The sequence below is a fragment of the Haliotis rubra genome, unplaced genomic scaffold (genome assembly GCF_003918875.1).
Source record: "Haliotis rubra isolate DU_JTF1 unplaced genomic scaffold, ASM391887v1 Scf184, whole genome shotgun sequence".
NCBI classification, from domain to species: domain Eukaryota; kingdom Metazoa; phylum Mollusca; class Gastropoda; order Lepetellida; family Haliotidae; genus Haliotis; species Haliotis rubra.
Window position 1 is genome coordinate 914,186 of NW_025765825.1, and position 13,356 is coordinate 927,541.

General features: G+C 41.5%; 1 protein-coding gene across 1 annotated transcript in view; it reads right to left on the reverse strand.

Annotated features, from left to right (window-relative positions):
- LOC124273788 (dynein axonemal heavy chain 5-like) overlaps positions 1–13,356 on the reverse strand; it is a 97,921-nt gene that overhangs the window by 24,357 nt on the left and 60,208 nt on the right. The window contains 17 exon segments of the mRNA XM_046709095.1: positions 1,434–1,556; positions 2,378–2,541; positions 3,231–3,461; positions 3,945–4,160; positions 4,675–4,952; positions 5,372–5,618; positions 6,286–6,426; positions 6,903–7,144; positions 7,585–7,809; positions 7,812–7,830; positions 8,160–8,456; positions 9,179–9,373; positions 9,911–10,053; positions 10,056–10,072; positions 11,159–11,174; positions 12,037–12,215; positions 13,147–13,319. Of these exon segments, the coding sequence (XP_046565051.1) occupies positions 1,434–1,556; positions 2,378–2,541; positions 3,231–3,461; positions 3,945–4,160; positions 4,675–4,952; positions 5,372–5,618; positions 6,286–6,426; positions 6,903–7,144; positions 7,585–7,809; positions 7,812–7,830; positions 8,160–8,456; positions 9,179–9,373; positions 9,911–10,053; positions 10,056–10,072; positions 11,159–11,174; positions 12,037–12,215; positions 13,147–13,319 (2,906 nt within the window).

Consider the following 13,356-nt stretch of genomic DNA (forward strand, 5'->3'; position numbering starts at 1 on the left):
AAGATTGTGTGAGTTCAACATCAACATGAGTTATAAGCCAGGATCAAAATGGCGTCAGTGGAAGTCACACCACGTGTTTGTTAATCAACTTCACACCAAGAATGTCACAACATTGTCGACACTGTGAAGGTCCTCCTCTAGCCACTGGTGGACGTCAGTGATGGACAAGGTCAATATTGTGTACCACAAGGCGGTTACATCGTGTACAACAATGTGTTATGGTTACATCGTGTACAACAATGTGTGACGGTTACACTGTGTACAACAATGTGTGATGGTTACATCATGTACAACAATGTGTGATGTTACATCGTGTACAACAATGTGTGATATGTTACATCATGTACAACAATGTGTCACGGTTACATCGTGTACAGCAATGTGTGGCGGTTACATTGTGTCCAGTTTGGATGTGAAAGGGGTCACTTGAAGAAACAGTAGGACATTTCTTGATAACAGACTGGTTGAAGCTAATTGCGTTTTAATACCCAAACCCAAAGGACTAACCATCTTTTTGTTACGTAGTCTTACCCATAATTCACCAGGAAAAAATGCTCACACTAATACAGAAATATGGTGATTTGAACTATGAACCATTATACAAAATTATTCAAGTTTTATTGTTAAACTAATGCCAAATTAACCTTGTCAAAAAATATAGTTTTTGAAATCATTACAGAGAGAAATGTTTCAGTACACACTAAGTATAATGAAAAACTACAACCTTCAGCAAGTGTCCCACTGCTTCTCCAAGAACAACTGTGCTGTCATGAGCTGTGTCCACCTATGATCATGCAGACACATCTGATATTCATAACACATTTGAGTGGACACATTACAACAGTATATTGTCACATTTGTCGTGTGATCACAGGGATGTATTCTGTACTATTGTGTTCGTGGCATTGTGTTGTAACAGACTGTGAAAGTACCTCATAAAGTCAGTAAACCAATGAGTTGGGCTAACTAGCTCCTGGACTTCTTCTGACAATTCGCATTCACCAAGCACCCGCTTCAGCGTTTTGTCGAACCAAACATAATCTTCAGGTTGTACAAATCTAAACATAGCAGCCACAAAATATAACAACAAAAATAAGGGTTAGAATACAAACAAAAAAAGTTCCAAACTGCTTCCGTTTTATAACTGGATTATTTGGTATGAAACAATTGGACAGTGAATCAAATATCTTCAAACAATTTCAGGCAAAATGTTTTCATTTTTAATACATTAAAAAACAATAAAAACTTCAAACAGTTATGGGACAGAAACAGTTTGGTTTTAGGAGTAAGAGAAGGTAACTCTTATACCATGATTTGATTAGTAATTCAGAGTTACCTCCCCTTAATAAAAATCTCTACAAGCTCCCCACAGTGCTAAGCTATAGATCAGTGCAGTCACACATAGCAGTACACTGTACGGAGTAATCATGTACCTCATAAAGTCAACAAAATAGTCACTGCGTTCAATCATTGCAGGGAAATGCTCCCCGAGTTCCTCTGATGCAACACGACTCATTGTCTTCATAAACCATTGCAAATCTTCCACTCCTGTAAATCTTTGGTTTAAACAGACACATGTCAAACATTGATGAGCTGTAATGCATGTTACACATCTGATTGGATCCTGAGCCCTGATATACAAACTGACCTTACAGGAACACCTGCTGTAAGTTTATGTTAACAAGTGAGTAAAAACAGCTTTGTAGAAAGGGACCCTGGTATGAGAAGACTAAATACTGATGTTTCATTCCACTTTGCTAATATGGACTGGAGACCGATAAAATAAACACTGTCAAAAAGCTATACCTTTAAGTCACATCAATAATTTGAAAGTCTGTAGAAATTAATTATTAAATTACAATTCATTTTGTCTGAAGATTTTGGCTGTTAAGAGTTAAGCTTTTTAATTTCAGATTTCTTGGAAAGATTGGTTTTTTTTGCATTTGTTAAAACTTATTTGCATGGAACAAAAAAGTCTCCCATTCAGTTTTGAGGGTGATGAATTTAGAAGGATCAAGTCTCAAATATAAGGGATATTAATCAAAGGATTACTTTATACAGATCAGGAGGACACAACTTCAGCAATTTTACAGCTAATGGCAGCCATATTTGTTAGAGATGAATTTTAGTCACCTAGCTCATCTCAGGCTAGTTTGTTTTAGCATAATAACTAGCTTCTTTTTACAAAAATAAAATCATTACTCTCTTATCATAGGAGGTTTGAGACAAGTGATCTAACATTCCTGCCAAACCATTGTACATAGCTGAAAAGCAAAATCAAATTATGACACATATTGTCAACAGATATGTTTTCAGAATGATAACAGTTGTGAATCATAACCTTGACCCTATAACCTTGATCCTGATCAAAGGTTACCTGTCTGAGATGACCCTAGAACACTCGTGTTTCCACAGCGCCATGACGTTCTCCTCTGATTTGATGACAGCAGAGGTCGTGTTTAGCATGCCTTGCCAGATGCGAGACAGATCTCTCAAGTTGAAGATGTAGTGGAACTTGGCTGGGGTCGGCAACATCTTGATCTGTATGAAAGCATGTATTGAATTAGTAGTGTTTAGTATTATCACTAATCATATTTAAGTAATGACACAGCATGACTATCTGTGGGAGGAAAACCCGAGATGAAGTAGGCCATAGCCATTGATGTCCCAAAAGAGTGAGTGAGTGAGTGAGTTTAGTTTTCGCCGCTTTTAGCAATATTAATATTCCAGCAATATCACGGCGGGGGACACCAGAAATGGACTTAACACATTGTGCCCATGTGGGGAATCGAACCCGGGTTTTCGACATGATGAGCGAACGCCTGAACCACTAGGCTACCCCACCGCCCCTGTCCCAAAAGAACCTTCAAGGAACCTTGAAAACAAGATGATTATAACCTTGCCATATATGAGATTCGAAATGAGGGTCAGCAGATACTTGATTTGGTAAGGGGCACAAACATTCAGATAAGAATTGAAAATATCAATGGAATATCAGCATGGTTTCCGCTATACAAAAATGTCATTTCTAGGTCTGTGCAAATGAAATACATCTGAAAAAGAAACTTACTACCAGTTAACTAGCCATGCAATTATTCCAGGTTGTTTATCTTGAACATAAAAAGATTTTACAATAAAATACAAAGCAAAATTTGCATTTGCAGAATCATTATTCCATAAAATATTATCAGTCACTGCTGGTAACCTTGACATGCACGTGACCCACTGACCTTTGTGAGCTGCCAGAGCCTTCTTGTGACTGGGACAAGATGCTTCACCAGCGTCTGGACACTTTCTGAGAAGCCACGCTCTTTGCAGTAGTGGCCACAACCAATGACATTGAATATCTTGTCAATGGAGGGGTTGGAGGGTAGTGAACAGTTGAAAATGGCAAACTGTCGCTTCAGACGTTGAGGAATGTCGTTACGGCCGCCTCCTGGCTGGATCATGGCTGCCAGGAACTGAAATATTATGGTAGGCAGTGATAGAAATATTTAGATTTCTTCAAGTATGCCACAGTACACTTCAGGTAAGTTGTTTGCAATAAAAAATTCCCCAAAAGAATATACTTTTCAGCACCATGAACGTTTTTTTACTCTAATACAAGAAAAATTTAACCTTGGTTGGCTATTTTTACATTATTCTTTTCAGTGAGCAAGTATTTCCATAATCTGGTAAATCTCAGCACGTGTGAGTAAGATTAAGGTTAAACTGTAAAATATGGCTGAAAAGGGTTTCCACTTTTGATAGACAATGATAATAATACCAGCACATCTCAGATACAAACCCATAATCAACAGATCCCTGCTTCACTAAGGGGAGTAACTCTTACAAAGCACTATTGCGAGATAACAGAAAGGAAGAAAACATCTATCAGTTCAAGCATTGTCACACAAATGTCACGTAATGATGGCTAAGGGAGACTACTCTGATAGGTCACCAACCTGGACATCCACGATGTTGGTGAAGTCCCCAGGTTTCTCCAGGTTATAAAAGCCACCATTCTCCATCAGTTGTCTCACAATCTCGTTAGCAACCTGGTCGCCCCACTCGTTAATGACTGGCATGTTGACGTCATCAATAAACACTGTCATCTTCTTGCCAGCAGGGGGACCATATGTAGAACCAACTCTCTTGTCCACGTAGCTCTCGATGGTTCTCTGAAACAGGAAAGGCAATGAGTGAGTGAGCTTGGACAGCATTGGTTATGTCAGTGGAGTGTAAATAAATTGCAAGTGATTCCATAGCTTTTTATTGGCTAGCCAAGCAATGTATTTTGGCTGACATTCCTATAAACAAATTGAGCCACATCAACTTACAGTCTACTGTTTCCTGACACCCTGATAATAGGGTTGCTGGGGTGTGCTTTGCACTGAACAATGTCACTGATTTCAAATTGTTCACAGTTTATTTTCTGCAGTTATGACTACATAAGCAGCCTGTTAAGTTATTAGTTTCTATTTGTAAAATGATAAAAATCAACTTAAATATATTTTGGCATTCATCAATGTATAAGTGTAAAACACAATGAACACACTGTCTATGCAGCCGGATAGGTGTGAACACTATTTTCACATGTGCACCTACATGAATGTAGAAATTATGCAATTCAACTGTAAGTTTGCCTGAAATGAGTCAAAATGTGAGCATGTTTCAAGTCTGAACAATCTTTACCTGGAACATGTAAGGTGTTGTGGCAGAGGAGAAGTTGAGTGACTGCCCGACATGTTCCTCTGGGTTGTACTGGTTGAGGTAGTTGTTGATCATCACAGTCTTCGCTGTTCCCTGTTCACCAATCAACAGCACAGCTTTACCCTGCTTGGCGATGGTGTGGATGAGGAACTCTGTCCTTACATTGTCCACCATAGGGACCAGGATGTTGCAGTACTCGGGCTCGTGGTCAGTCGGGTACAAGAAGTCCGTCACCTTGGAGTTCCAGTGCACCCAGCTCCCTGTGAACAGGCAAATATAGTCCCTCTTTCATACAGACAACTCATTTTAACCGGTTTTGATGGTTGCAGAGGTGCCAAAACATGTTCTAAAGTTTCAGAACAACATTGGCCCTCAAATACAACACAGGTCTATTAAAAGGGAATATAATTCAATCCTGTAATTTTATGTTACATTCATAGCAAATTGTAATGCATCAAACTGGAAAATTAGATCCCATAGATACAGTAAACAAATTTTGCTTGATGCTGCTTTTAGCAATATTCCAGAATTATCACGATGGGGGACACAGGAAATGTGCTTTACACACTGTACCCTTGTGGGGAATCAAACCCAAGTCTTCAGCTTGATGAACACTTTAACCACTAGGCTACCCCACCACCCCCTGCCTTAGATACAAGTCACAAATACAACTGCCTACCATTGGTGTCGACCATGTAATCAAACATGGTGTAGTCAGCGTCGGAGGGGATGTCAGGGAGATTCAGTTTGATTTCCTCGTGGTTCCGGAGCCACTCCTGCATCCGGTACCTATCATCCAGCTCCAGCAGGGCGCCGATGCTCCACATGAGCGTGAACACATACAGCTTCTCGTAGTGCTCCCGCGTGATCTGCATCCCCTCCTTCTCGTCCTTCACTGGAATCAGCCCGGACAGCAGCTTTGTGCACTGAAGGACACGATACACACTTTAGATGTCTCCCAGGGGCCATTTTTTAGGTTTAGGCATCACTAAGTGTTTTTTGAGAGGTGTTATTTTACATGTAACCATTCAGTGCATTTGGACAGAATACATATCACTGATACCATGTAGCATTTGCACCAGTTCTATACCTGTGGCTTATCCTGCTTGTCAAGAGGAATTTGTTCTAACATGTTCTAAACATCACTTCTTAAAAACACACTTAGAAATTAATTTGAAACAAAACACCATAGAGAGGTGAAAAGTATGAAAAGATATGAACAGTTTATACAACATTTATATCCTTAGTTTGGACAAAAGTACAAACAAATTATGTCAAGTTATATGGAGGGTGCAACTTTAAAAAACAACATAGCATGACAGTATCATCAGTGTCTGTGACTGTAAATGTTTTTTTGTACTGGAGTTGTTGTTTCATTAAAGATCACCATCAAATTTGAAATTAAAGCTTATTAAACCATTAGGTTAGTTCCCCACCCCTTCAAGTGGAGTGTGAATGTGAGAGAGTTCCCCACAAACCTGACATAACATCTGCGACCCATCCAAGAACATTGCAAGTGGAGAGAGTTCCCCACAAACCTGACAGAATTTCTGCCACTGCTCCCTGTGGACAGTTAGATAGAGTGCCACCAACCTGGGTGATTACAAAGGCCTCCAGCATGTCCATCTTGAAGACAAGGTTCTGTGTGGCATAGCGATACAGAGCAGGGAAGGAGTTCTCAAACAGAGTCAAGATGATATCACGCTCATAGTTAGGACGGTTGTTCAGCCAGCCCTGGAACAAGAATTGAGGTAACAGACTACAAAATGAACAAATAAGAGACAGAAAGAATATGTAAGCTTTTATACATCCAAATATGAAACCCACTGAATCCTACAACCCATTATTCCCCTACACCAACAGTTCCCTTGCATTACCGAGTTCCCTAACACATCTGCTGTTCCTCACCCCGCTAAAGTGTGCTCCCCCACTGATTCCCGTACCATACCATTCCCGTTCATCTCATTCCCCTCTCCCCCACCAAAACACACACACACACACACACACACACACACACACACACACACACACACACACACACACACACACATCTCCTTCCCCCTCCCCACTCCTCACCTACAGCTCCCCATCCTCCCACATGTTTCGCCTCCCCTACCACTGTCTAACCTCCTTCTCCATTTCCCTCTCCAAAAGCTCCCACACCCTACAGTCATCTCCCCGAAAGCTCCCCTCCCGTCGACGTCCCCTACCTCCAATATCGGCTGCCAGTGGAGACCCGAGCTGCTCATGTACACCATGCCATTCCTGGACACTGTCGCAGGGGAAGCGTTATCGATGTTGTGAGGCTCAAAGATGATCTTGCAGTTTGGGGCCATCGGGATTCTGTCACCATTGGCCAAGGTCAAGGTCTTGTTGTCATCCAATACAGAGTTCAAGTTCTCAATCCAGATGGCATCAACCGGGCCATCAAGCACCAGCCACAAATGTTCTCCTTTAAACATCAAACATATCAGCAAGACACATCTAAACAAAACATTACAATACTGAGTTTGGACTTTTGTGACAATCCAAGCAACTTTACAGCTTTAATTCAAATGAGGCATTGAGAATGGATATGAATTTAGCACTTTCAGCAATATTTGAACCACATCAAAATGGAGTTTAGGTATGTTCCAGGTACATTAAGGGGTATATAAATAATCTGGACCAGGACCCAATCATGTTAGTCGTCTCTTAGGTGTTTAGGTATCTGAATACCTGTACAACACGGATACCTTACTGCAACCATGACATGATTGACAATAAAACATCACTTGGTAAGTTAAATACCTGCTCTGTCCTATGATAGTTTAGAATAGAACTGAGGACAAAATTTAAAAGCATTTCTTTCATTTAAGATTATCCAACAATGAATGAATCAGAAACAGTTACCTTTCTTGACTCTTGTAGTCCTCCTCCAGAGAGTGGAGAAGATACCATCTGTCCAGTCGTTGGTGGCGACATCGAGACGACCAAACATCTGTGGGGCTGTGATGGCCTTGGGGTTCATCCTCCACTCCTTGTGGGGTTCTCCATTGTCGGTCATGGCCTTCATCAACATGTGGATGCAGCACGTCTTGCCAGCGCCACTAGGTCCCAGCGCCATCATGCCGTGAGAACCCTTTGGGTCTCGAATAACTGGAGCAGGTACAACATCATGGATCACCATCTACGTCAACCTCACAACATTTAAGGGGGCCATTATTCGTCACATGTACTGATAACAGAATTGACAAACCACTCTCCACTGTCAAAGCTTTCACTGATAAATCATTCAGTAACATGTTTATGAACAATAAGTGACCAAAGTGAAGGTTACATTTTACACAAAAAGTAATGCTATTCTGAAATATTTGTTTTTCTATAGAAATACTAAACATAACCTATAATGATCACACATGACCCACATTTAAGATGACCCGGCCAGTATATGGACTTCTTCTATGAACAATGGGATGTGAGAATACCTGGATGAGTTTCAGAGTCCATGACGGGTGACAGACCAACTTGGCGTCCTCAACATTCTTTGCAATGGCCGCCTCCAGTTCCGGGTATCCTGCTTTGTCCAGTGTGATGCCAGGGAACAAATCGTTAATGAGAGACAGGAAGAGAGGTTCATCCTGGTCAACCAGTTTAGACAGGTTCATGTCTCGCAGAACTCTCATCACGATCGTCTGCTCAGTGTCCTCGGGGGACTGGCGTTTCACTGTTCCCAGTGTTCTCAGCACAGACAGGATGTTACGCAGTCCGAAGTCATAGTGAACCTGGCGACAGCATAAGTACAAGAATAAGGATGATGATGATGATGATGATGATAATGATGATGATGATGATGATAACAACGATGAAGAAGAAAAAGAACAAGAGGAAGGGGGAAAGGAGGAGGAGGAGAATGAGAAGAAAGATAAGCATGAAAAGAAGGATTATGATAATAAGATTGAGGATAAGGAAGGTTAAGGAGAAGAAGAGAAAACGATGTTAAGAAGGAGGAAGAGAAAGATGATGAGAAGATGATAAGTAGGAGAGAAGGATGAGAATAATTAAAAGGCTAAGGAGGAGGATGAGAAGAATAAGGAGAAGAGTAAAGATAACAACAACAAAAAAGAGAAGAATGAGCAGAAGGATAATAAAAATGATGAGAAAAAGGTTAAGGAGGATAAGAAGGAGGAGGAGAAGAATAAGGACAAGGAGAGGAGAGGAAGAGAAGAATTATGAGGAGGAGAGGATAAGAAAAAGTATTAGAAGAAGGAAGAGAATAGGAAGAGGAGAGAGTGAGAAGGATGCAGAGAATGGAAAGAAGAACGAGGATAAGAAGAAGAAGAAGGTGGTGGGAACTGATAAAAATTGATTGAGCAAATCAACTTCTGTATGCACTTGGAAATATATTTCTTGAAGGCTGCTTGGCATGGCTGTTTAACTTTCTGACCTGTTTTGTTCAACCCTACTATTGTTGTGATGTCTGCAGCACATTACCGACGATGCGTACCTGTTTAGTGAGCTGCTCCTCACACAGTTTGTACAGGGTGTAGAACTTGCGGGCCAGGATTATGTTGTCCATGAAGCCGACTGCAGCAAGTTTAACACGGATGATGATCTGACGATCCGGCACCATCATGGCCACAGTACGGAAGTTGATCTTTAGATTTTCAGGGAGCTCTTGTCGTCCAGCGTAACCAGGGTTCTTAAAGGAAAAAAATGTAACTGTAGTGAGACCCAGGTATCTGCTGGTCCTGAAACCAGCTTCCATACATACTGAAGATATAATTACCAGTAAAGGCCTTTCAGTTCCTAGTTATTGAACAAATTAGGTTTTCAAGTTACCCAAGATTTGGCTAAGTAAAGAAAGTTATACAGTGGAAGCCCTCTAAACCGGCAGCCCTCCAATCCGACATGCTCTCAATATCATCACTAGAATTTGGTCCCAGAAGAAGCTAATTATGTTAATTTAAGATCATAAACCGCCCTCTAAACCGGCACACCCTCTATACCGGCATTTTAAGCCGGTCCCAACGAATGCTGGTTTAGAGGGCTTCCACTGTATGTGGTCCAAATTCCACATTCTTATGTCCAGAATATATAATGGAGTAGAGCATATAAACCCTGATATTTTGAGGATATAATGTCTCACTTTACAGCCTTTTAAAGCTGTCTATATTTAGAGAATGCAAAGAAATTAAAAACTACTACAGATGAAGAGAATGATGAAAATGAGACTCACCATTGTCAAGAAGATTCCAAATTCTGGGTTCATGTCGACATTGTCGCCATCGGTGAAGATGAAGTTCTTCTTGCGCTCCTTCTTACAGGCGAGCACAATGGCAATCTGCTGAGCTGCCACAGACAACACTGGCAGGTCGACAGATCAAAACATCCCCACAGCCTGGGCCAGACCTAGTCAGTTCAACTGTAGAACAGTAGATGCAATGGGCCAGACCTAGAAAACAGTTCAACTGTAGAACAGTAGATGCAATGGGCCAGACCTAGACGAGACATGGAACAGTTCAACTGTAGAACAGTAGATGCAATGGGCCAGACCTAGACGACATGGAACAGTTCAACTGTAGAACAGTAGATGCAATGGGCCAACAGTGGAACAGTTCAACTGTAGAACAGTAGATGCAATGGGCCAGACCTAGACAAGACATGGAACAGTTCAACTGTAGAACAGTAGATGCAATGGGCCAGACCTAGACGAGACATGGAACAGTTCAACTGTAGAACAGTAGATGCAATGGGCCAGACCTAGACGAGACATGGAACAGTTCAACTGTAGAACAGTAGATGCAATGGGCCAGACCTAGTGGAACAGTTCAGATGTACATAGGCAATGGGCCAGACCTAGACGAGACATGGAACAGTTCAACTGGAACAGTTCAACTGTAGAACAGTAGATGCAATGGGCCAGACCTAGACGAGACATGGAACAGTTCAACTGTAGAACAGTAGATGCAATGGGCCAGACCTAGACGACATGGAACAGTTCAACTGTAGAACAGTAGATGCAATGGGCCAGACCTAGACGAGACATGGAACAGTTCAACTGTAGAACAGTAGATGCAATGGGCCAGACCTAGACAAGACATGGAACAGTTCAACTGTAGAACAGTAGATGCAATGGGCCAGACCTAGACGAGACATGGAACAGTTCAACTGTAGAACAGTAGATGCAATGGGCCAGACCTAGACGAGACATGGAACAGTTCAACTGTGGAGAACAGTAGATGCAATGGGCCAGACCTAGACGAGACATGGAACAGTTCAACTGTAGAACAGTAGATGCAATGGGCCAGACCTAGACGAGACATGGAACAGTTCAACTGTAGAACAGTAGATGCAATGGGCCAGACCTAGACAAGACATGGAACAGTTCAACTGTAGAACAGTAGATGCAATGGGCCAGACCTAGGTTTGGAACAGTTCAACTGTAGAACAGTATAATGGGCTAGACAATATTTCAACTGTAAACAAAGATTGGGCCAGACCTAGACAAACATGGAACTCATATACAATGCTGTCCTAGGAGACACTTCAACTGTAGCTATAATATTTTAGTAAACTTTGTTTTAACAAACACGCTTACAATCTGTCCTGGACACTCGCTATATATTTTAGTTGTAATGTGTACAACAAACTGCAGTTACAATGAACTAAAATACGCAGTACCTTTCAGTTCATTATAACCATAGTTTATTACAACACATATTCAGTTTAAATGATGCAAATAGCTAAAACAATTGTTTGGGAAATAACTGACTGACTGACTGAGTATGGTTTTACGCCGCTTTTAGCAATATTCCAGCAACATCACGGCGGGGGACACCAGAAATGGGCTTTACACATTGTACCCATGTGGGGATTCGAACCCGGGTCTTCGGCGTGACGAGCCAACGCTTTTGGGAAATAACTGACCCAATAAGGAGTAATATGCGAATAGATATTTGAAGAGTTACCCAGAAGCATCTTAAATGCTCAGAACACCATTGCAACCAAGACAAAGGGGTAAGGACTGATAGACCAAGGATCAAACCCACAACAAGTGGATCCTGGTAGGTAAGGGACACAACTCTGCACAGTGCAGCATCTTAAACAAGTGAAGGATCCGAAGGAGTTCATGAGGTTATTACATGTTATTCCTTCCAACCATGTAACAGCAACCCATCACACACCAACCCAACGTTTTGAACAAATCAAATGTACCCCAAGAACATGAATAAAAATTTACTACACCTAAAGCTAAGAAGACAAATCCATAACAACTTCAACCAATCCTGAATCCAGCAGTACACGTCTGCCATAGGCCACTGGGCCATCATCATCTGGATCAAATTAACAAAGTTTCCTCACCTTTGTAGATACGTCCCAGACCTCGGAAGTCCATCTGATCTGAACAATTGAAGACGACGACGTACTTGCCGAGACACCTGCCCATGTCTTTAACTGTCTCCGTCTTCCCTGTACCGGCAGGACCAGCCGGGGCACCACCCATGGACATGCCCAGAGCCTGCGCCAGTGTGATGTAACACCTGGAAACAGTCGATTGAGTTAAACACTACCATCAACTGTAGTTCAGGAGATCTCTACATGTCAGCATGATGTGGTCAGAAAGTAATGCAGGCCCTATTTATGTACAGTTTGAGACCCAAACATGGGTAAGGTCCAAGCAAACCATAAGGAATAATGAGGACCAGGATTTGATTTTACAGTCATAGATTTCAAGCAAGGTTAAGGAAGATAACTCTGCATATTCTAGGTACTGAAGTCCCAAAACATTCAAAGTAAATTTCAACTTTCCGTGTTTTAATCGTAGAATATGTGTAATTTTAATGTATGGCTAGATATATCTCAATTGCTAACAGCTGAGGGGATGATGTAAATCCAGCTAGGGCCCATGCAGGACGCAAATGTACTGTAAGTCCCCATGGTCCCTAGTGTTTTGATCTACCTTCAGTTGTTGGCAATCTATAGCCTGTTTTTATATTGTATTGTCATTTATAGTTCCAATATTTTAGATTTAATTGCTAGTTTTAAATGGATATCTGTGATACACTAGTAGTTTTACTGTTCTTCGTCAACAGGTTTTTTAATGTCCTACTTTATTGATCTATAATATAATTATAAACTGTTCTCGTCACAATATGGCTGAAATATTGCCGATGTGACGATAAATATTAACTCACTTACTCACTCACTCACTCTACGTACTGCTGCAGTAACACCTCACTCACCTGTCAGTGAACAGGTAACCTCAGCTCCTATGACAACTCATACACTATCAGGTGCAAGGGGTGACCTACTAATCGTACGAGTGAATCTTTACATTACATTTAGCAATATTCCAGCAAAATTCCAAAATTGGCCTCACATATTGTACCCTTGTGGGGAATAGAACATGGGTCTTTGGTCTGATGAGGGTACCTATTAACATCAAGGCGTCTCCACCACTCATCAACTCACCTGTCAGTGAGGGGGGTGATGACCAGTCTCTCAGTGCAGCCGAGGACCTCATTCTGGTACATGAAGTCCACATCTGTGATGGAGATGAGACATTTATCCTGGTCCTCGATGAAGTAGAAGCGAGACTGCTTCAGCCACTCAAAGTCTGTCGGAGACTTGATGTGTTGACGACACTAGAAAACAGACATAACTTACCAATATTACAACAAG